Raw genomic sequence first — 23,807 nt, 5'->3', positions numbered from 1 at the left:
AACGAAAGTTTGAACTCCTGAAATTAGAAAGTGGTATCGGGTGTTTTAGAAATAGTAATCACACGTCTCCTCTTGAACATTACACAAATATACTTTTAGAACATACTAAGGTCATCTTTTCTACCTTATCTTATTTGGGTTTGTTTTTCTTAGGGAGGCCAACTTTAATTTTGAAATGAAATAAAAAGTATTGTTGCATTAAAAAAAACCTGGTATAACACCTCACAGACAAACAGCGTTGTTGTATTTAAATTGAAAAGTTGATGTTTGGTTTGTATTGGGTTTTTTTTTTTGAGGAGGCCAACTTTAAGTTGGAGATTAACTTAAAATTGTATTCAAAATTACAAGGAGAGAGAGAGAGAAATGGGGTTTAACGTCCACTCGACACAAACTAGGTCATTTCGGGACTAACATATGGTTTAATTTTATTTCAATAATTCGCTTGCGCGTAGGGGTCTTTAGCAGTGGGAGGAAACCGGAGGACCCGGAGAAAACCCACGAGGTTGGACAGGCGACCCTACTCCTTGTCACGTACAACCCCCCAAAAAAAAAAAAAAAAAAAAAAAAAAAAAAAAATTACAAGGACTGTCAAACAACCTGATATAACATCACACAGACTAACAAGGTTGTTGTATTTAAATTCAAAATTTGATATAATTTACATTTGATGTTTGACACACGCCTTGTACAGCAGATTAATAAATGTTTAAGTTAGTCATATATTTATTATTTTACATATCACGAGCCCACACATTCCATTTCTATGATTCGACATTCCTTAACAAATCTTTAAATACAATTTTCCTTCACGCCATTATCTGACATATCGTTAGATACAATTATTTCCCTACAATAGAAAAATATAAAATGTTTAATATGAAACAAATCGAAACAGGAAGGTTAAGAACTATTATTAGGAGTTGGCATCAATTCAACTTGTACACGAATAAAATATTTCATACTGTCGGATTGTCGATTTAATATTAAACGCCCAAAACGCTTTCGCAGGCTTTATGATAAGACTGACTATGACGAGTGGAGACATGACGTTTTGAATACTATGACTCGTAGTCCATTGTTGTTGATTCCGTGTAACTTTCACGTTGCTAAGAAAAATATTCCAAATAAAGAAGTAAACATTAGACCACGATATAAATTCTGGATGAATAATATTAGAAAAGTTCAAGAAGAAACAAAAAATATTAACAAACGTGCTGTAAAATCTAATTCTGACCAAGATTGGCAAAATTTCAGACAGTTTAGATACGTATATATTGACTTGATTAGGAAATGTAAGAAAGAATATTTAAAAAAAAAAATGGAGGATAAGATCAATTTATAGGTAAAATTTGAATAGTCCACAAACATCGATTTATCCCCAGTTGTCCAATGCGTTATCAGCCCTTAAAAATAAAAACACTTTTAACCAATTCTTTTTTAAACAGCTCCACAGAACTCATAAACATCTTTCAATTCTTAAACAAAATCCATCTTTACTGAGACCACAGGAGGACATATGTACCCTCGAAAGAAATCTAATTTATCAGAGTACTTCTGTAGGGCATATTAGTTTTATCTTATCCTACATACCTTCTACGATCAAGGAATGGATCCGAATTTCGGACTACATATTTAAAATCATCTCCCACTGTCAGTATCTTTAAATGTAAATTAAAAACAAGTTGAAAAATAGCGCCATTATAGTTTAGTTCCGAGAAAAGGAAATACATCTCAGATTTTACATTATCGTCTTCGCCTTTCATGTAGTGACTTAAATGGGCATACGTTTTTAAGGTAGATCCCAGACAGCCCTGTTGTTGTTGTTGTTAGTGTTTAACGTCAGCTTCCACCGAAGGTGATATCGCAGACAAGTTGTCTTTTTTTTTTATTTTCATGATCTTAGCGCACGCGCAGGGGTCTTTCGTGTGGGAGGAAACCGGAGTAAACCCACGAGGTTGAGAAGGCGCCCCTATCTCCATGCCACATACGCTCACACCAGGGATTGAAACCACAGCCGCAAGCCAGAGGTGACCGGCCAGCTAGAGGTCGAAGCGTGACACTCTAGACCACTAGGCTAGGCCATCCCAACCCCCCTGTATGTATACTGTATTTATACTCTAAGATGAAACGGAAACAATTTTCGCTAGTGGGTCGATATATTGCACGTGCTGTAAATACATTAAAGTCGAAAAAGTCAACAAATAAGATGAATTAATCATAATTTATTCATTTATAGTGTACTCAAAATCCAGATAAAAGCGGCTCGATTGCGCCAATATAGATTACAAAAAAACCCCTAATTAATCAGTGATAATAAAAGTTAGGTCATAAGTACGCTAAGAATTTGTCACATAATAAAGTTCAATTAAGAAATTTACATCATGAACACAATGTTTGTACATTTAACATTAAATAAAACTAATACAAGATGTAGGTTATGCTTATCAGAACCCGGTTATCGTCATCCAATTAAAATATTTAGCTATGTCAAAGTACAAATAAATGTTTAGCTATGTCAAAGTACAAATAAATGTTTAGCTATGTCAAAGTACAAATAATATTTTAGCTTTGTGAAAGTAGAATTAAATATTCAGTTATGTGAAAGTATAACTACATATTTTGCAATGTGAAAGTACAATTAAATATTTAGGTATGTGAAGGTATAAATAAATATTTTTCAAAGCGAAAGTACAACTAAATATTTAGCTATATAAAAGTACAACTAATAATTTTGCTATGTGAAAGTCTAACTAAATATTTAGCTATGTGAAAGTACAAATACATATTTAGCTATGAGAAAGTACGCATAAATATTTATCTATGTGAAAGTACAAATAAATATTTAGCTATGTGAAAATACATTTAACACTTGAGGTTATCGATAATGTTAGAAATCAAAAACATGAATCAAAATTCAATACTGGTCTATTTCAATCAATGTTGATGTTATGATCAACTAATATTTAAGACACAATGAGCTTTTGAAAATAGACTCGTTTATTCTATGGACATACTAGTTTTCAGCGCCTTTTGTTATGAAGAGATGAAAACATATCCCAGAAGACAATGTGGAAGTAATTACAAATGTCTGATTCATCAACGAAACCAACACGAAACATGTAGAATGTAATAAGCAGGTACAAACGACTGCCATTCAATTTGGACTGTTTGCGTAATTCACCGGACAAAATTATTAGAGATTATAAAAAAAAATTAAAATTGAATATAAATCACTCGTGTTACATTAATGCGTGCTTTTAGCCACATATATGACTGGACGCATTGGAAGTGATACTAAATTTATAAGCTACATGAAAAAATAACGAAATATTTTAGCGAAGTGAAAGTGTAACAGTTCTAGTTAGAATAAAATCCGTGAAAAATATTGCGTTAAAACATTTCCAGAACGATCTCAGCTGTCCCAACTGGACCTTAGAATAGAGGAATTTAAAATTCAAAACGAAATGCCATGTCAATACCAAATCACAAATCCCAGGAACATCATAATGCGACACTTTTCTATCTATTTTCTTTGAATATATCCACGTGATTCGCTATGATTATGGACCCTTTTCACCCAGGTGGTTATAGGTAGGATCATTATAAGGATCATCAGCATTCTTCTTGGTGTAGTTCTCTCGTTGCGGTTGTCGGAGATGGTTATAAGTACGGTCAGTATAAGGATTATCAAGATTTGGTTGGTAATGACTGTTGGATGTTGGATTGTCTTGTTGTTGTGGTTTTGTGGTTTGGCCTTTTTCACCAAGATGGTTATATGTAGGATCGCTGTAGTGATCAGACAGAGGATGTTCGCGACGTTTTGGAATATGATCATAATACGTTTTATCTTTCACCACAGGAGTTAATGAGTTGTGTTTAAAATGGTCGTAAGTTGGATCTATTAATTCCTCCTTTCCAAAATGACCTCCGGTTATCTTTGTACTGATGTGATCATATTCCGATGGTTTACCACCCCCCTGTCGTCTGGCGTCTTTCGGTTTCACTACACTGTATTGAAATTTCGAATCTAATGGTTGGGTTCTGGGGTCTAGCTTAATGCGGGTATCCCAGGGATCACAGTAGACAGTTTCTGATGTGTTTTTTTGTGGTGTAGCAGCTATGATGACAAAATCACGGCCAATGTCGTGTTGCGTTGTATCTCCATCTTGTATTGTATTATATTCAGATTCACCACTGTTGTTATTATTGATATATTCTAACCCCTGATGATTATCCCCTGATTTATTTTTCCTTCTGGAAAATAAAATCAACATCATGTCATAAAGTTATAAAATGTATGTGTAATACCTAGGAGTGGAGTTCTGTAGTTGAAGGCGGGATTGGCGGGATTGGCGGGGTTCGGGTGTCCTCTAGGGGGTGAGCTGGTGCTTACGGCAGGATAGATTGGCGGTGTTCGGGTGTTGAGAACTCCCTGTAATCTCGGAGGTGAGATGATGGTAGCGGTAAGAGAGATTAGCGGTAGTTGGTGTTGGGATTGGCAGGATATTGGTCACCCATTAAGGTATTGTTTTTAATATTTGATGTCATGCTTAAGGTTTTAAACCATATAAAAAGCGACACCATTTCAGAATTGTAAGCGTTATACGAGGGTGGCAGGAGCGGGGCGTCAATCCTTCGTTGTTAATAAATTCATCTGATGATTAGCTGTGTAAAGCTATACATTGTGTGCATTTTGTAGTGGAAGAAGGTGGCGACCCCTCCCCATGAGACCAAGTTAGTGCCCCTGACGTAACAAATTAAAACAATAACAATCATAAATATGATATGATATGAACTCTATATCAACTTGAATAAAACTGCCCTGAACATTCTAAAATGACATTGATTTAGATACTTTAAATTTATTCAGTGTTAAACTTATTACGTATTGTGTTGACATTTATTGTGGTATGGGGCTATTGACGGTGCCCAGATTTGTCCCTCCCCATAATCACAGCTACTAGGCCCACTACAGGTTACGGTAAGGAAATGAAAATAAAATGAAATGGGTTTAACATCCCATCTTTCTGCATTAACTGGGCTAATGACACCATGTAGTTTACTCTGAGGGAAATTTTGCCCTGATGTTTAATCCTATTTCATTTTTCAGATTGTAGCACTGTGTATATTATATGTTTATATAAGTTATATCATATATTACCTGATTATACAGTAAGATATAACTACAACCACTGCCAGTATAACTACCACAGCACCAACAACACAACCAATTATTATACCCAACCCATCTGAAGATTCTGGAAGTAACAAGATTAGATAAATGGTACATTACATCTATATCATGAAGCAAGCTGTGAAATCATATAATAGCTGTCAATACTCTTACAGATATCTTTATCTAGATTAGGGTGTTGTATTATATACCAGACACCAGAAAAGATAAAATCGTAAACTTAAATGATTAGGAATAAATATCCAAACTGATTATACACTCACCTGGAGCTGGACAATCATCACAGGTTATATTTATATTTGGACAATCAAGGTCACAAGCTGTACTTGTATTTGATGAACCTGTAACATAATACGTATGTGTGGTAAACAAATCGTTCTGTAATGCAATACATTTATACAGGCTATATGGTATAACTTTAGTTCTGGGAAGTATGGAGAATTAGCAAAACCAAATAGATCACAAAGGTTCTAAAGGTGGAGAAAAAACAAATTCAAAATTAGTCGTGGTTATTTTTTTTCAAAAATATTGTGATTGCCAATCTGAAAAGATAAAAGATAGAGAAATTTGTCGGGTATATTTTATACGGAACGAAACATTTTTTTTTGTTTACGAAATATATCATCATTCTAAAAGTGGTTTATCTCACGTACGTAATGTTCAACCAGGGGTATAAAGTTGTAGAAGATCAGGGAAGTAAACAGATTTAGACATTTAAAAGAAAGTAATAAAATCTTAAAATCACTTCGATATTTAACAGGTAACTAGTGTAAATTACAACAAAACAGGGGTTATGTAATCACATTTCTTAGTTAAAGTAACAAGTCTAGCTGTAGTATTATGTAATTTGTGTCATTTATCTATGAGATGTAAGTGTAAACAAACTGACAATTAATTAAAATTAGCTAATCGAGAATTAACAAGTGATTTAGTGCCACAGTTAAAAATTTACGTATTTTACCTATATTTCTGATTTTAAAATAGCACAGTTTACAAATAGTATTTACTTGAACTCCCTTAAGCATGAAACTGTCTACAATTGCGCAAATGTAAGAAGAAAAAATATCACCAGTTGGGAGGGGGTACAATAAAACAAATCTTCGTTTTTTACGATGCAGCATAGCTTTCGGTCCGTAGTGTACAAATCCCTTGAACAGGACCCTTAGACACGTGATCGGCACTAAAAATGAATTGGTTCACTTATTCTTATTACTTATTCTTATTCTATGATCGGGTGATGTAGAAATGAAGGGCTCTTTTTGTTTTTAAAATAAGTGATGTAGAATTTTTTATATACTCACTTGAAGCAGTAGAAGGAGACCCACAATCACCACATGTTATATTTGTTATAGCTGCACCTATGATAAACAAAGAAATATAGATATACATGTCAAATGGGTTTTAACGTCATACTTTACGTCAACAACTCATACGTCATGAAATGCGCTATAAAAGACATTTTTCCCAGATAGCGATGTTTCCTCCAACTCTTCGCTGAATTACAACTGTCAAGGATTCTTCCTCGGTATTTGTCCCATCCGAACAACTAGACGCTTTTCGTTACCAGCACTAAGAATCAGAAGGTATTTTATTTAAATCCGAATATTAAAAATGGAAGCTACACGTGACATATCACGATATGTGAAACCCTACTCTGGATTCATCTTTATTTATTTCCCACTGATTGTTTCTCTAGTCGTGGAAAATTTAACAATTTAGAAAGGCAGCCAAACTAGAGTCCCCGGTTATTATCCTCGCACGCATCACAAAATCAAAAATGCTGATGAAAAAAAGGCATGCAAACTATTATCAAGCCATCATCCAGGACCTGTTAGGATTGTGTAAAAGACATAATAGACATTAACTGGATAAGGATATTGATAATTATAACACTCGAATATATCGTACATTTTAATTTCTACATAGAGAGAGGGAGACTTAAATTTTGAAGACTACATTAAAATTGTACCATAACTTTGTGGTGTGGGCAGGGAGTTTGGGAGGGGTAGGGGGTGTGTGTTAATGTGGCCACACGTGCATACACTATTGTGGTATGCCTATGCGTCTTGCAGCTATGTAAAGCACAAAGGTGTTTTCTCTTCCATATAAACAGCACAACTGTTAATAGGGAATGCATTAAATCTGCTTGGCTTCAAAAGCGGGACATTCCAGCTACAAAGGCTGGTAAAGAAGCCGTTTAAAATTTCTTGAGAACAAGGTTTGCTCACAGAACTCTTATAATTATACATTTTATTCTAACCTGCTTGTATATATATCAAAATATAATCATTTTCTTCAACAGGTATGTTATCCAGTAGGGTGTTGTATTATATACCAGACACCAGAAAAGATAAAATCGTAAACTTAAATGATTAGGAATAAATATCCAAACTGATTATACACTCACCTGGAGCTGGACAATCATCACAGGTTATATTTATATTTGGACAATCATGGTCACAAGCTGTACTTGTATTTGATGAACCTGTAACATAATACGTATGTGTGGTAAACAAATCGTTCTGTAATGCAATACATTTATACAGGCTATATGGTATAACTTTAGTTCTGGGAAGTATGGAGAATTAGCAAAACCAAATAGATCACAAAGGGTCTAAAGGTGGAGAAAAAACAAATTCAAACTTAGTCGTGGTTATTTTTTTTCAAAAATATTGTGATTGCCAATCTGAAAAGATAAAAGATAGAGAAATTTGTCGGGTATATTTTATACGGAACGAAACATTTTTTTTTTGTTTACGAAATATATCATCATTCTAGATTTACTTATAAGGATTAGACTACTTTAACTTAGAGATTTACATACTGTAGACATGTTACTTTGTGACTCAAACACGTGTTGGGGGCATATCTGCTATGGGCCTATAATTAGATCGGTTAAGCTTTATAGATTAGCATGTTTACTTGGATTGGCCACAAAACTCTTATAATTTTCAATTTTTTCTAACCTGCTTGTATGTATATCAAAATATAATCATCTCTATCAACAGGTATGTTATCCAGTACTACATGGTAAATCTTGTCTCCAGAAATTAAGAGGTCTCTCAAACCATAGAATAAACCACCTCCATCTCCACTGGGTAATAAAGTCTGATTCTCTGAATAAATCTTCACGTTGTAACTTGATTCTTCTGTCAGATCAATGTAGGTACTTTCTACCAGTAATGGTTCAGTACTTGCTATATTACAACATCTAGTAATTGTTGTACTTGTAGTGTTGGCTTTACCAGAGTAATATAAAAAAGCTGCATCTTGAATATTTACATCTGTGATCTCCAGGATGTTGTGCGACTGATTATCTGTATATCAATTTAGAAAAAAAAAGCATAAACCAATCAAGTTAGCTGTGGGCGTTGTGTTGGGTTAAGCAAATCAAATGGGGTTTAACGTCCTACTTTTCTGCACTGATTGGGCTAGACCAACACCGAGAACAACACGAGACCTCCTGGTGTACATGCTGAGTTAAGTTGGGTCATGTCTTTGTGACAGTAACACATGGTGAATTGAAACCATTGTAAGTAACACTCTTCAGTTTATATTTTTATTAGTGTTTTTCTATGAAGATAACTTACCTGGAACACAGAAGTATGGATAACGCATATATTCATAACTGGTATTAGGACTGTAAGGAGATGTGACGGTACAGGTTGGTTGATTTGAACAGTTTCTATAAACTGATAAACGATATGTCTGGTTAACCCTAACATATTCATTACGGTGTTGGTGTCTACAGCATGTTGCATTACATATCTCCATCTTATCTTGAGGGCATGCTTCCCCGGGATTTCTGCCATATGCAATGTAAGTATTACCGTATTCATTTACTGCTATAACTTGATCATCTTGACAGGTTAAAGTATGTTGTGAACAAGGTGATTCTGGTTGTCTATAGCAACCATAAGTGGTCTGACATTCAACAATAACAAACACTGCTGAAATGCAAACAAATATAGATGTATTATCGATGACCTTGACAATGAGCTTAACATAAATGCAATTCTTACAGACTTATAACTTAAACAACCATAAACAACTGTTTATAACATAAATGTATAACATAAACAGCTATTTATAACATATTACCTGTTATTAGAAGTAATAAATACTTGATCATATTAGACATGGTGATAAACTCGTTTACACTAACACTAACCACGCTGACCTTTTAAAAATTCTTCCTGATAGTTAGTAAGTGAAATTGTCCTGAACCAGTGGTTTGTCCGTGCTTCGAGCCTTATTATATGAGAGGTTGAATTAATCTAGTCAAACCTGAATTCATATAAAAATCGATATAACACAAATAGATTAACACTAATCAGCACCCATTACACTAGCTGACATTCCAGGCTATTCAGTTAATATTCAATGCTAATCAGCACACGACGTGCCATTAAACAACATTTCATTTCATTTCATTTAATCAGCACACATTTGATCATTTATATTCGACGTGAGTGAACACACACTACATCGATTATATTCAACGCTTATTTACACATATTTCATCAGTTAATATTCAAAGTGAATCAGCACAAATTACATGGTTTATATTCAACGCTAATCAGCACACATTATATCATTTATATTCGGCATAAATCAACACACACAACCAATACATAATTTAAAATCCATTAGTTAATATCTGATATTATCGGTTACATATTACAGTATTTACATCATTGAATATGTTGTTAAAATCTCGCATCTCGTTATTTTTGATAATTATAATAATAATGTTCATCAGAAAATAGTTATTTACACCGTGAGTAGAAAGTCTACGTCCCGATATAAGTAGTTGATTATACCCGACTTCAAGTTAAAGTCACAACATTGTTAACTCTATTGTTCACCCGAATAGTATTCTACACATAGCGACAAAAGAGACACCTGTATCTTTGTAGACCAATTGATCCAGAGCTTTTTAATATATATCCACTAAGTGTATCAGTAGAAGATGATTGTTTGAGATCTCTGTAGATCCACTAATAAAGATCTGTACATCTCTCATATACATATACAGATACAGTACGTTTATTGGGAAATATATAGATCAAAATCTGTTGATAAATCGACAGTGTAAAGTTGAATTTATGCCAGGTTCTATTGCGTAGTTTTTAACCTTAAAGGTTCGATTCTGTTCATATTAAACATTTAATATGTTTCTATTGTAAGGAAATAATTGTATCTAGCGACATGTCGGATAATGACGTGAATAAAAATTGTATTTGAAGATTTGTTAAAGAATATTGAATAATAGAAAGTGAATACGTGTTCGTGATTTCTAACATAATAGATGTGTATAATTAGTTATATTTATATGTTGGGAACAAAGCGGTTGTCAGTCATCACATTTAAATCATATCAACTTGTGAATTGTAAAGAACTGTACAAATAGAAAATACTGCAACGCTGTGAATATAACAGAAATCATACCCAAATGTGTCGCAACGCATATAATAATGTAATCTGATTGTATATAATACGATTTACATTCAGTTGTTTCCGTTTTGACTCTAATTTCAAATCAGTTATATCCAGCGAAATACAGCATAACCGAATAGCGATTTCTAGAGTCTGGTTATTCCAGTCTATTGCGCATACTCTCCAGATAAGATATGGGGTCACCGTTTGACATGAATTATGGAATATGTCTAGCCTCGTTCTTTATGGCCACTTGTTACCAATGACGCGGAAACGCACTAAAGTACACGATTTCTTGTACCAATGGTAAAATGTTTATTTTGTCATAAATATTGGATGTCAGAAGCCTAATTTTCCTGGTGAGATCACAACATCAATGTTGATTTGAATTGAGAAATAATTCGTGTTTTCAACCTGTAAGACTTTGGATAATGTTGAGTTAGAGACTTAGCTACTTTAACGTCTTTCTTTATTGCAGCAGCTGAGCTTATGAAGACGGACACACTGTGTGCTATGAGGAAACTCTTATTTCGAATTCCGACTGACAAGGGTTCTTTTACGTACACGCCAACATGTACACGGAACCTCTCACCATACGACTAGACGTTAGTCCTTGCGTAGGACAATGGAATACCACCAAGATTGAACCCTGGACCCCTGGTCAAGGAGCGAGTGCTTTATTCACTGAGTCACCATGGCTACCCTCTTATTTTACAGTATATCGATAAATAACAATAGTATTAGTTACATATATGTATGGTTAGCTAACAGACATGTATTGTGTAACTAGCTAATACACTTACATTGTGCATGTATATCATATATTATTCATGGTATAATTGAATATATATATATATATTGAATGACAATTATGGTATTGCACGCTTACAAATATCACGTGTCTACAAACAGGTAGTCAGCCAAAATTATACTCGGGTCCCTTCTTTGCGAGTTTGGTTTTATATTCAACTGTAATACCCGTTATTAACTAGTATATGGTATGCTTTTAACGTTGAATATTAACTATGGTGTTCTTAACATTGAATATTAACTATTATACGATGTGCTTAACATTGAATATTAACTAGTATACGGTGTACTTAACATTGAGTATTAACTAGTATACGGTGTGCTTAACATTGAATATTAACTAGTATGGTGTGCTAATTACAAGTCGAATATTAACTAGTATATGATGTGCTGATTACAAGTCGAATATTAACTAGTATATGATGTGCTAATTACAAGTCGAATATTAACTAGTATATGATGTGCTGATTACAAGTCGAATATTAACTAGTATATGCTGTGCCGATTTAACTCTGTATACCTTGTGCTGATCTAAAAATTCAACATTGGACACAAACAACAATTAATATATTTTGAATGTGTGATAACCATGCAATTAGAATAATCTAATTACAAATATATCAGGAATAAAAGATAAAAGGCCAGCGTGTATATCGGAAACATGTATAATACGATCAAGTATTTATTACTTCTAACAACAGGTAATATAACTTTTATATCGGTATTAATGATTAAATTCGTCCACTTTTCCAAATGGTCGTATTCAGTAGTAGGCCTGCAGCCGAAATTTCTAGCTTGATTAGAAACACAATTCCGCTACATGGTCCGCCCAAATAAACAAACTATATATTTTTGGAAAGCTTATAACAGAAGGAACACCAATCCAGAGAGTTCCAAGCAAAGTGTTTGCACTAACTCGATTTAGGGCCAGATGAAAATTGTGATAATTTTCAAGTAAATTTTATATTTATACTAACAATTGTGAAGTTGACATAAAATTAAATATTGGCGAAAACACCCAATGCCTCCATCCTCGGCAAAGAATATGTGATGGTTGTTTATTTTTAATTATTTGCACAATTATATTTCCATGAGATACGGTCGCATTCTCTATTCTCTGATGCTTGTGCCCGAAAAACTGAAATACATAACGCGAAAAATGGACGGTTCAAGGAATCTGGGAGGTTGGGGGGGGGGGGGGCGGCGTATGAGTCCTCCCAAAACAGTATTTCTACTAATATATCTGTAAACTTTTAGTTCAGATAAGATTTAAGGCTAAATATTTGAATTGAAACAAAGCATCTATATGTAATTTTCTCATTAAAATAGATATATGGCAAATCCTAAATAATACTGTATGGGAGTGGCAATTGTAATGAAGAGAAATGAAAATCAAATGGAGGATAATGAAGATGTACGTATACGCCCGCCATACATTAGAGACTTTTGGCAAGTGGAATTTTTCCCATCCATATAACGTATCCGTATCGTCACGTGATACGTTGCGTTAATTTAGTTTAAGAGTTTTGGCAGATTTTCGCGCCGTCTACGTATGGGTAGCTGAGCTGAGCGTAGTTCTATTACAGCATGATGGCAGTTATCTACCAAGCAAGATCAACAGAAAATGAAATGGGGTTTAACGTCCCACTGTTCTGCTCCTATACTGGGCTAATGAAGACGTGCATACGTCATAGTGTGCTATGAGGGAAATTTTGCCCGGGCAGCGGCACTATCGCCTACTCTTATATCGAATTCCAGCTGCCAGGGGATCTTTTACGTGCATTCCAATATATACACGGAACCTCCGTTTTTCGTCTCATCCGAAGGACTAGATGGCTGTCCTTGTCAGACCCTCCGTTCTGCACCACTGACAAGGGGAAACCACGTCGGAAAATCTGGATGAAATTTCTCGGCCAATGCAGGGATCGAACACCCGACCTCCAGGCCAGCGAGCCAGCGTCTTAACCACCTAGCCACCGTGGCTCCCTCGTTCGACAGTGGCTGAGTTATTTAAAACAAAGAAAAATAAAAAAAATAAAAAATTAGTGTCGAATCTTATTAAAAATATACCTCGTTCGACAGTGGCTGAGTTATTTTTAAAAAAATTAAAAATTAGTTACGAATCTTATTAAAAATATACCCCTTTTAGAGATTTGCAAGGTTCCACCTCCCTAAATTTAGCACGTTGATCAAGAAGCGTGCAGACAGAAAGGAAAAATATGAAAATTCCGCTAAAAGCTCATCAAAAGTAATGATTAAATTCCAGTCTTTGCCATGGTTAAAATCACATCAAATATACAACTTCGTGTTCTAGGATAGGCCCTACACATAGATTCATTAAAACGCTACGGCACAACAAAATACGATAAAAAGACGACGATGTTATACGGACCTTTTCCGTATGAAAGCTGTTCGATACGTGCTGCCGTATCCGTGTGCCGTATCACGTATGAGAAATACACACGCATTGATGACGTCACACGCAAAATCGTTACGGATACGCAATACGGACCAGGAATTTACGCTTGCCAAAAGTCTCTACTATCAAATGGGGTGAATTTGGTCCAAACAGCAACGTTACGGTCTACACTTTATTTCAAATTTAAAGTTATTTTACGTGCACGCCAACGTGTGCACGGGACCTCGGTAATATTTTCCATCCAAATAACTAGAGGCTGTCCATCACAGCCCCCCCCACCCCAACTTCCTGCTTCACTGACAAGGTGAAACAACGCTGGAAAGTTTGGGGAACTGTTTATGTCAACACGGGGATCAAACCCCGGATCTCCTGATTATTGAGCCACGGATAAGGGGACTAGGATCAAACCCTGGGCCGCCCGATAAGTGAGCCAACCCTTTACTGAGTCACCGCGGCTCCCTGACATTTACATACTAGCTGTACACGTACAATGCTCAACTATCATGTATGACGTATGCTCATCTTCATTATACGGGTTGGTACAGAACAGTTAGACATACCCTAGTTTAAAAACTCCATTTGATTTTTTTCTCTTCATTACAATATTGTCACTCCCTTTACAGTATTATTTAGTTTTGTCCATATCTATTTTAGTGAGAAAACTAAATATCTGTAGATGCTATGTTTCAGTTTAAATATTTTGTTAGACCTTTAGCCTCAAATCCTATCTGAAAAAAAGTTATATAGGCCCTAGTCTGTCAGTAAATCCTATTCAGGTCATCGAATAAATTCTTTAAACAAAATATTGTTATCAATGATTATTGATATTTTCCATAAAGGGAAATAATTCCTTTCACCATTAAATTGATTGACCAAATTCTGCATATCCCCCTGTCCATTATGTGTTCTGTATTTTGCTTTAAATAAAAATTTAACCCATAGCATATTCTTTGCATAGGATGAAGGCATCGAGTGTTTTCACCAATATTTAATTTTATGTCAACTTCACAATTGTTAGTATAATATCGCATTTGCTTGACAATTATCACAATTTTCATGATGCCCTAAATCGAGTTAGTGCAAACGTTTGCTAGGAACTCTCTGGATTTGTGTTCCTGGTGTTATAAGCTTTTCAAACGATGATGGGTTAGTTGTATTTTACGTCCGCTTCCACCGAGGTGATATGCTTTTCAAACATGTATAGTTTGTTTATTAGGGAGGGCCTTGTAGGGGAACTTCACGTTAGAAATTTTGGCTGCAGGCCTATAGGACACAGCCCGTTTTCTTAAACCAATTATGCTTCCTAACAGTATCTACATCTCTAAAATCCAACTCACAACTACCACAATTTATGGATTAATTCTGTAAAAAATTATATTCTTTAATAACAGTAATATAACCATATCCTTTTACACAAGTAATACAATCATATTTGTTTATATTCCAGCAGTGTTTGTTATTGTTGATTGTCAGACCATTTATGGTTGCTATAGACAACCAGGATCACCATGTTCACAACATACTTTAACCTGTCCAGATGATCAGGTTATAGCAGTAAATGACAACGGTAATACTTACATTGCATATGGCAGAAATCCCGGGGAAGCATGCCCTCAAGATAAGATGGAGATATGTAATGCAACATGCTGTAGACACCAACACCTTAATGAATATGTTAGGGTTAACCAGTCATATCGTTTATCAGTTTATAGAAACTGTTCAAATCAACCAACTTGTACCGTCACATCTCCTTACAGTCCTAATACCAGTTATGATTATATGCGTTATCCATACTTCTGTGTTCCAGGTAAGTTATCTTCATAGAAAAACACTAATAAAAATATAAACTGAAGAGTGTTAGTTACAATGGTTTCAATTCACCATGTGTTACTGTCACAAAGACATGACCCAACTTAACTCAGCATGTACACCAGGAGGTCTCGTGTTGTTCTCGGTGTTGGTCTAGCCCAGTCTGTGCAGAAAAGTAGGACGTTAAACCCCATTTGATTTGCTTAACCCAACACAACGCCCACAGCTAACTTGATTGGTTTATGCTTTTTTTTCTAAATTGATATACAGATAATCAGTCGCACAACATCCTGGAAATCACAGATGTAAATATTCAAGATGCAGCTTTTTTATATTACTCTGGTAAAGCCAAAACTACGAGTACAACAATTACTAGATGTTGTAATATAGCAAGTACTGAACCATTACTGGTAGAAAGTATCTACATTGATCTGACAGAAGAATCAAGTTACAACGTGAAGATTTATTCAGAGAATCAGACTTTATTACCCAGTGGAGATGGAGGTGGTTTATTCTATGGTTTGAGAGACCTCTTAATTTCTGGAGACAAGATTTACCATGTAGTACTGGATAACATACCTGTTGATAGAGATGATTATATTTTGATATACATACAAGCAGGTTAGAATAAATTGAAAATTATAAGAGTTCTGTGGCCAATCCAAGTAAACATGCTAATCTATAAAGCTTAACCGATCTAATTATAGGCCCATAGCAGGTATGCCCCCAACACGTGTTTGAGTCACAAAGTAACATGTCTACTAGTATGTAAATCTGTAAGTTAAAGTAGTCTAATCCTTATAAGTAAATCTAGAATGATGATATATTTCGTAAACAAAAAAAAATGTTTCGTTCCGTATAAAATATACCCGACAAATTTCTCTATCTTTTATCTTTTCAGATTGGCAATCACAATATTTTTGAAAAAAAATAACCACGACTAAGTTTGAATTTGTTTTTTCTCCACCTTTAGACCCTTTGTGATCTATTTGGTTTTGCTAATTCTCCATACTTCCCAGAACTAAAGTTATACCATATAGCCTGTATAAATGTATTGCATTACAGAACGATTTGTTTACCACACATACGTATTATGTTACAGGTTCATCAAATACAAGTACAGCTTGTATACATGATTGTCCAAATATAAATATAACCTGTGATGATTGTCCAGCTCCAGGTGAGTGTATTATCAGTTTGGATATTTATTCCTAATCATTTAAGTTTACGATTTTATCTTTTCTGGTGTCTGGTATATAATACAACACCCTAATCTAGATAAAGACAAAATTTACCATGTGGTACTGGATAACATACCTGTTGAAGAAGATGATTATATTTTGATATATATACAAGCAGGTTAGAATAAAATGTATAATTATAAGAGTTCTGTGAGCAAACCTTGTTCTCAAGAAATTTTAAACGGCTTCATTACCAGCCTTTGTAGCTGGAATGTCCCGCTTTTGAAGCCAAGCAGATTTAATGCATTCCCTATTAACAGTTGTGCTGTTTATATGGAAGAGAAAACACCTTTGTGCTTTACATAGCTGCAAGACGCATAGGCATACCACAATAGTGTATGCACGTGTGGCCACATTAACACACACCCCCTACCCCTCCCAAACTCCCTGCCCACACCACAAAGTTATGGTACAATTTTAATGTAGTCTTCAAAATTTAAGTCTCCCTCTCTCTATGTAGAAATTAAAATGTACGATATATTCTAGTGTTATAATTATCAATATTCTTATCCAGTTAATGTTCATTATGTCTTTTACACAATCCTAATAGGTCCTGGATGATGGCTTGATAATAGTTTGCATGCCTTTTTTTCATCAGCATTTTTGATTTTGTGATGCGTGCGAGAATAATAACCGGGGACTCTAGTTTGGCTGCCTTTCTAAATTGTTAAATTTTCCACGACTAGAGAAACAATCAGTGGGAAATAAATAAAAATGAATCCAGAGCAGGGTTTCACATACCTTGATATGTCACGTGTAGCTTCCATTTTTAATATTCGGATTTAAATAAAATACCTTCTGATTGTTAGTGCTGGTAACGAAAAGCGTCTAGTTGTTCGGATGGGACAAATACCGAGGAAGAATCCTTGACAGTTATAATTCAGCGAAGAGTTGGCGGAAACATCGCTATCTGGGAAAAATGTCTTTTATAGCGCATTTCATGACGTATGAGTTGTTGACGTAAAGTATGACGTTAAAACCCATTTGACATGTATATCTATATTTCTTTGTTTATCATAGGTGCAGCTATAACAAATATAACATGTGGTGATTGTGGGTCTCCTTCTACTGCTTCAAGTGAGTATATAAAAAATTCTACATCACTTATTTTAAAAACAAAAAGAGCCCTTCATTTCTACATCACCCGATCATAGAATAAGAATAAGTAATAAGAATAAGTGAACCAATTCATTTTTAGTGCCGATCACATGTCTAAGGGTCCTGTTCAAGGGATTTGTACACTACGGACCGAAAGCTATGCTGCATCGTAAAAAACGAAGATTTGTTTTATTGTACCCCCTCCCAACTGGTGATATTTTTTCTTCTTACATTTGCGCAATTGTAGACAGTTTCATGCTTAAGGGAGTTCAAGTAAATACTATTTGTAAACTGTGCTATTTTAAAATCAGAAATATAGGTAAAATACGTAAATTTTTAACTGTGGCACTAAATCACTTGTTAATTCTCGATTAGCTAATTTTAATTAATTGTCAGTTTGTTTACACTTACATCTCATAGATAAATGACACAAATTACATAATACTACAGCTAGACTTGTTACTTTAACTAAGAAATGTGATTACATAACCCCTGTTTTGTTGTAATTTACACTAGTTACCTGTTAAATATCGAATTGATTTTAAGATTTTATTACTTTCTTTTAAATGTCTAACTATGTTTACTTCCCTGATCTTCTACAACTTTATACACCTGGTTGAACATTACGTACGTGAGATAAACCGCTTTTAAAGCTCAAAACTGTTCTACTATTCTGTTATGGCGAGCACGCTTTTAATCTCCAATCCCCGGTTGTATGGAATAATCTACCCTTTAGTTTAAACAAGCTTTTAACTGAATCTCTCTATAATGCGCGTGTGTGTGTGTGTGTGTGTGGGGGGGGGATTGTATTAGCGTAAAAGATATGTTTATAAATATAACAAAATAATTGCGTGAACTAATATATCAACCATTGCAGGTAACAGTAACAACAACAATGGTGATGTTATTACAGGACTAACAGTTGGTATAATAGTGGTATCTTTACTTCTAATCATAACATGGTTTATTGGTGGTGTTTATTGTATCAGAAGGTATGTATCTATATTTATTATATCAATGGATATGTATCTATATTGGTATCAGAAGGTATGTATCTATATTGGTGAGTTTATTATATCAGGTGGTGTGTATGTACTTAATTTTACCAATAGATTCAAGTCTTAATTTTACAATTGTTATGGAGGTCAACAAGTCTTTGTCTGTTAGGGTCAGGCTCGCTTAAAAGAAGGAGGCATCAATCTATTACTCAGTCGTGTATTGAATAATGAAAAATGAATTGATCTAATGAATAATGTATTTTGCTCTTCAGAAAGATGAAACGGACACAACGTTCGCAAGAAGGTCAAACTCTCCCGCGTCCTGTAAATGCATCAGATACATGTACGTATGCAGGTTTGGTGAACAGCGTACCCGATACCGTGAATAACAGTGGACCGGAACACCATTATACAGGCCTGACGAATATAGACGGATCAGATACAATGACTTTCAGTGAACCGCAAAACTCCACAGTTCCGAATGTGACAGAACATGGTTACATTGCTCCGAGTAATCCGAAGCAGGTTCAACCAGAAGCCCCTACCAATGTTAATTATGAAAATACCTTAGCCAACACAAATGAACAGCGTTCTAAGGACAATACATACCTTAGCGTCATAACTTGAACTTGACGCACTATTAAGTCACACCGTTTGCGTGACACATGGTAATTGTATGTAGGTCAAAGGGTTATTTAATTTATTTAAGCTCAGTATAAATAGGTCATGGTTGAACAGGGACAAGCACTTTGCCCTATACTACTTAAATTAAAATACGTATTTACAAAATGCTTCAATTGGCAATATAGGTGCCTTGTGGAAGTATAGCCTTGTTTACAAGATACTATTTCATCAGAATAACTTTTTAAAAAAAACCAAAAGACAAATTACATTAAAACGAATAGATACACCCAACCCACTTTGCCCCCTGCTACTAAAAGCGACCATATTAAAGGATTGAAAAGTTTAGTATAATTGTACATAGCCATTGAATTGTTTACTATACAATAGATTACAGATAACTACATAACGTCCATATTGTAATATATTTTGATGTCCATATTAGGTTACAGTGTTTGTAATATATGCGGGAGGTACGAAGAACCCAGGTTCCATGTACACATTGGCGTACACGTACAAGAATCACTGACAGTTGAAACTCAGTATGCCCGTAAAGCCGCGGTTCGGGAAAAATTTCATTCTTAGCCCAGTGTATGGTATATGACCGTCTTCATTAGCCCAATCGGAGCATAACAGTAGGACGTTAAACCCCGTTTCATATTTACTTATATATTAGGTTAGATTACATTTTGTGTGCATGATAACGATAAGAGGATACTTGTTGAAACGTCGTGATTGTATCCGATAAAAACCGTGTTCTGTCCATAAAATGTCCATATTAGGATAATTAAATTGTATGTAATATATTAAACAATATACTGTTCATATTAGGTTTGATTAGAGTTGTTTATAAAATATTAAACTTTATACTGTCCATATTAGGTTTGATTTAATGGTCTGTATATCAAATGTCCATATTAGGAATGATTAAATTGTTTGTAATATTTAAGCTATATAATTGTATTTTCATCATTTTTGTAGACTGTGATATATGTTTAGATTGTATACAAGTTGAACTTGTTGTTGGTAAATTTATGTATATGATTTATGATATAATTTAGTCCGTCTATTATTAATCATGTGTTTGGAGCTATGTCGCCCAGATGATACTTGGCATCCATCATTCTAGTCATGGCTAGCTGCATATTTGAATCACGAATAACTTGTTAAATAACGAATAACGAGGTAGCTTGTACCTCGTTATTCGCCAAAAACGAGACAGACCACCTCGTTATTTGTTATTCACCGCTTGAATAACAACAATCTGGTTTATTTACCGACTATACTGCTATAGGATACTCTGCAATCTATTATTCTATTGTTGTCTAGTGATCGTGTTCAATTAAATCCTGAAATATCCTCATCAAAGATGCATGAACACCTCCATATGTGAATCACGAATAACGAGGTGAAAAACGAATAACAAATATCTCGTTATTCGCTGCTTGGATAACAATTTGGATTGTTTGTTGTGTTTTATGCTGCTTGAGGATACTTGGCATCCATCATTCTAGTCATGGCTAGCTGCATATTTGAATCTTGAACACCTTGTTATTCGTTATTGATGAATAACAAATAACGAAAAACGATTCAACTTCACACTGCCTCGTTGCATTTAGTTGCAAAACCGCTTATGTTGCAGCCGACGGAAAAGAAAGGAAGGCCAATGTGCGTTTTGATTGACCAAGGAAGCACAAGGCTTGTGTGCAAAGCCGGATGTAGCGCTTTGGTGTATGTGGGTGGGTGACGTAAAGGTACCGGGTGGGTGTCGCAAAAGATGCGTCGTTTTTTGAAAATGTCGTGTTGGGAGACGTCTCATAAGCGAATTATTCTAGGCGCGCTCTCATTCTAAATCTAAATGCCTCAGCTAGTTCTATCAATGTCAAGACACTAGCTCCAAGGCAGAAACCCATGTAACCCCCAAGGTGGCTTTTTTTCTATTATATGACAATATTTCCTTATGTTGAAATAGTGGCACATGAATCTTCAATGCACCAGACATTAAATGGTACCATTGTCACACACTATGAATTTCGTGCTTTTCACCCGGAGTGGATGGTGCTGATTTTGTAATGTTCAATAAAGAATGTCGATTGATTCTGATCACCTTCAAACACTTCAATACTATCCGAGACGTCCAACTCCGGTTCATGACTGGTCGTAGTGACCATCATGTCCTTAAAGGAATTTTAAAAATATATTATGGTGTTAGAATCCCTGTTGTAGAGACGTCGACCGGGTGTAAACAAAACGGAAGAAAGATCATAATCATATTTGATTTCTAAACACGGTACCTTACAGTCGAAAAAATCGACAGCAGAATTAGCATAGAATGATCGCCATATTTTCCAGGCACACGAAAGTCGTTTATCAACAGTACAAACTACACTGGAGTTATCATGAAAGAGTGATTCTATAATACACCCACACACCGACTGGATAAGGTTAGTCAAAGACTTAACAACACAACTAGCATGAGAGTACGGAAAATCATATTCGCCGACGCCTTGGTTTGGCTTGTCGACTTGTAAACAATCTCTGTTCTGGTAAGAATTGTACGGACTGGTTAAATATTTATAACGCTTTTCAGTGAGTTTAATCTCATGAAAATATCCCGGAGAAAGCTAGGTTGCTGGAGAATGAACACGGAATAGTTCATCAGGGTGATGCAGTAAAAGGCGAAAGCCAGCTGTTTTTTGACCCAAAAGCGTACCTGTGGAAGTTAGTGCCCAGATGTAAAAAGAAAAAGCTGTTGGCTTGGAACTTCAGTGATTTGTAGTGATATTTTTTATTCGAATATCTGCCGTTAAAAGTGAAACATTTTACAAGGGGGCCCGATAATTTACAGAGAATTTAGATTCCCGAGTGGTCCGTAACGGATTTTGTATCCCCGAACAATCATTGATCCCAAATCCCAACATGTTTAAATCTTTTTCCAATAGAATGAGATTAATAAGATCAATACAAACAGTGAATCGTTCGCCCAATCCCCAAAAGAGACCTCCTACCTCATAACACACAAGCGGTGGTATGGAAATTAAATTAAACGCCAACTGTGCTAATGAAGTGTGGAATACACCATGAAGTGTGCAGTGTGACAGAATTTGCACGGGCAGCGGCACTACAGCCTACTCTTATTTCAAATTCCAACTGCCAAGGGTTCTTTTACGTGCACGCCATTAGAGCGACTAAACAGTGTTCCTTCTCAGGAACTCCGTCTTGCACCTCTGAAAAGGGGAAGACTTTCCCTTCCAACACCGTGGGCGAACCCGAGGCCTCCTGGTTACCAAGTCCGGGACTTACTCAACCAACCACCGCGGCTCACGATGATTTGGAAGCTAAACTATAAATATCAAAAATACTTAACTTTTTTTGCGAAAAATATTTCGAAATTTTTAGGGGTAACTATACGCTAAACTAATCATTACCTATTAATATTTATGGTGCAGAACGGAGGGCCTGACAAGGACAGCTGTCTAGTCCTTCGGATAAGACTAAAAACCGAGATCCCGTGTATACATTAGAATTCACATAAAAGATCCCTTCGATATAAGAGTAGGCGATAGTGCCGCTGCCCGGGCAAAATTCCCCTCATAGCACACTGTATGGCTTATAGGAGCAGAACAGTAGGACGTTAAAGCCCATTTCATTTCATTTCATTTATTTATATTTATGACGTAATGAGTTCTCTACCATATATTTTATTGTTCTTTTAGAAACAAAATAGGTTAAATTAATCGATATAGCAGTGTTAGGTAAAATGCACGACAAAGAAGTATATATATTTATTTCAAAACATATCTGGAATAATTTGCCTTTGTACGTAAAATATTTTATGATTTTTGTCTGTCGGGTTATGAAAGAGGCGAGATTTTACATGTCCCCAATCAGCCTCCATACAATTGTAAACAGCGCCAATTTTTACCAACATGAGCTTAGAAATGCCGCCTGATCGCGTAACATTTCTGAACTGTCAAAATGTTAACGAAACTAAACAGACTACAATAAATTAAAAGTAATAATGGAAATAGAACAAAATACAAATTCTAACTGCAATATTTAAAAAAATAAGTCATATAAATTAGCATATTTACATGTGTAAATAGCCAATTTAACATGCGATTCCGCTCCATAAGATCATTAGAATTTTAAAATTTGTGACAAAACATCATGTTTTT

The 23,807-nt window shown here is 35.1% G+C and overlaps 2 protein-coding genes across 7 annotated transcripts; one reads left to right on the top strand and one right to left on the bottom strand.

Moving 5' to 3' along the window:
* Nucleotides 1–2,214: 2,214 nt before the first annotated feature.
* Nucleotides 2,215–10,206, bottom strand: LOC126810669 (uncharacterized). Of its 4 annotated transcripts, none has more exons than XM_056099217.1 (8): nt 9,296–10,206; nt 8,785–9,144; nt 8,161–8,511; nt 7,602–7,679; nt 6,496–6,552; nt 5,458–5,535; nt 5,162–5,258; nt 2,215–4,254 (listed from the first exon to the last, which is right to left on the bottom strand). In XM_056099217.1, exons 1-8 carry the CDS (start codon nt 9,333–9,335, stop codon nt 3,561–3,563), a joined length of 1,755 nt encoding a protein of 584 aa, XP_055955192.1. In that variant the 5' UTR covers nt 9,336–10,206; the 3' UTR covers nt 2,215–3,560. The 4 variants fall into 4 exon arrangements, with proteins under 4 accessions (XP_055955192.1, XP_055955193.1, XP_055955195.1 ...); XM_056099218.1 differs by having other exon boundaries at nt 8,785–9,141; XM_056099220.1 differs by having other exon boundaries at nt 9,375–10,206.
* Nucleotides 10,207–11,668: 1,462 nt separating this feature from the next.
* On the top strand, nt 11,669–20,671 carry LOC126811031 (uncharacterized). Of its 3 annotated transcripts, XM_056099216.1 has the most exons (8): nt 11,669–12,144; nt 12,773–12,857; nt 15,313–15,669; nt 15,942–16,292; nt 16,774–16,851; nt 17,933–17,989; nt 18,888–19,002; nt 19,281–20,671. In XM_056099216.1, exons 3-8 carry the CDS (start codon nt 15,486–15,488, stop codon nt 19,633–19,635), a joined length of 1,140 nt encoding a protein of 379 aa, XP_055955191.1. In that variant the 5' UTR covers nt 11,669–12,144; nt 12,773–12,857; nt 15,313–15,485; the 3' UTR covers nt 19,636–20,671. The 3 variants fall into 3 exon arrangements, with proteins under 3 accessions (XP_055955191.1, XP_055955189.1, XP_055955190.1); XM_056099214.1 differs by lacking the exon at nt 12,773–12,857 and having other exon boundaries at nt 15,310–15,669; XM_056099215.1 differs by lacking the exons at nt 12,773–12,857; nt 17,933–17,989 and having other exon boundaries at nt 15,310–15,669.
* The last annotated feature ends 3,136 nt before the right edge of the window (nt 20,672–23,807 follow it).

Source organism: Patella vulgata, chromosome 2 (assembly GCF_932274485.2).
Source record: "Patella vulgata chromosome 2, xgPatVulg1.2, whole genome shotgun sequence".
Classification (NCBI taxonomy): Eukaryota; Metazoa; Mollusca; class Gastropoda; family Patellidae; genus Patella; species Patella vulgata.
Note: the sequence above shows the minus strand (reverse complement) of the source record. Positions and strands in the feature narration are given on the sequence as shown.

What these genes read in the sequence shown, in the direction of transcription:
- LOC126810669 (XM_056099217.1), bottom strand. Translation starts at nt 9,335, where the DNA reads ATGTCTAATATGATCAAGTATTTATTACTTCTAATAACAG. An exon ending in TCCATACTTCTGTGTTCCAG is followed by an intron (nt 8,512 to 8,784) that starts GTAAGTTATCTT and finishes ATTGATATACAG; the next exon opens with ATAATCAGTCGCACAACATC. An exon ending in TGATGATTGTCCAGCTCCAG is followed by an intron (nt 6,553 to 7,601) that starts GTGAGTGTATAA and finishes TGTTTATCATAG; the next exon opens with GTGCAGCTATAACAAATATA.
- LOC126811031 (XM_056099214.1), top strand. Translation starts at nt 12,105, where the DNA reads ATGTATAATACGATCAAGTATTTATTACTTCTAACAACAG. An exon ending in TTTATTACTTCTAACAACAG is followed by an intron (nt 12,145 to 15,309) that starts GTAATATAACTT and finishes TTTATATTCCAG; the next exon opens with CAGTGTTTGTTATTGTTGAT. An exon ending in TTTGATATACATACAAGCAG is followed by an intron (nt 16,293 to 16,773) that starts GTTAGAATAAAT and finishes ATTATGTTACAG; the next exon opens with GTTCATCAAATACAAGTACA.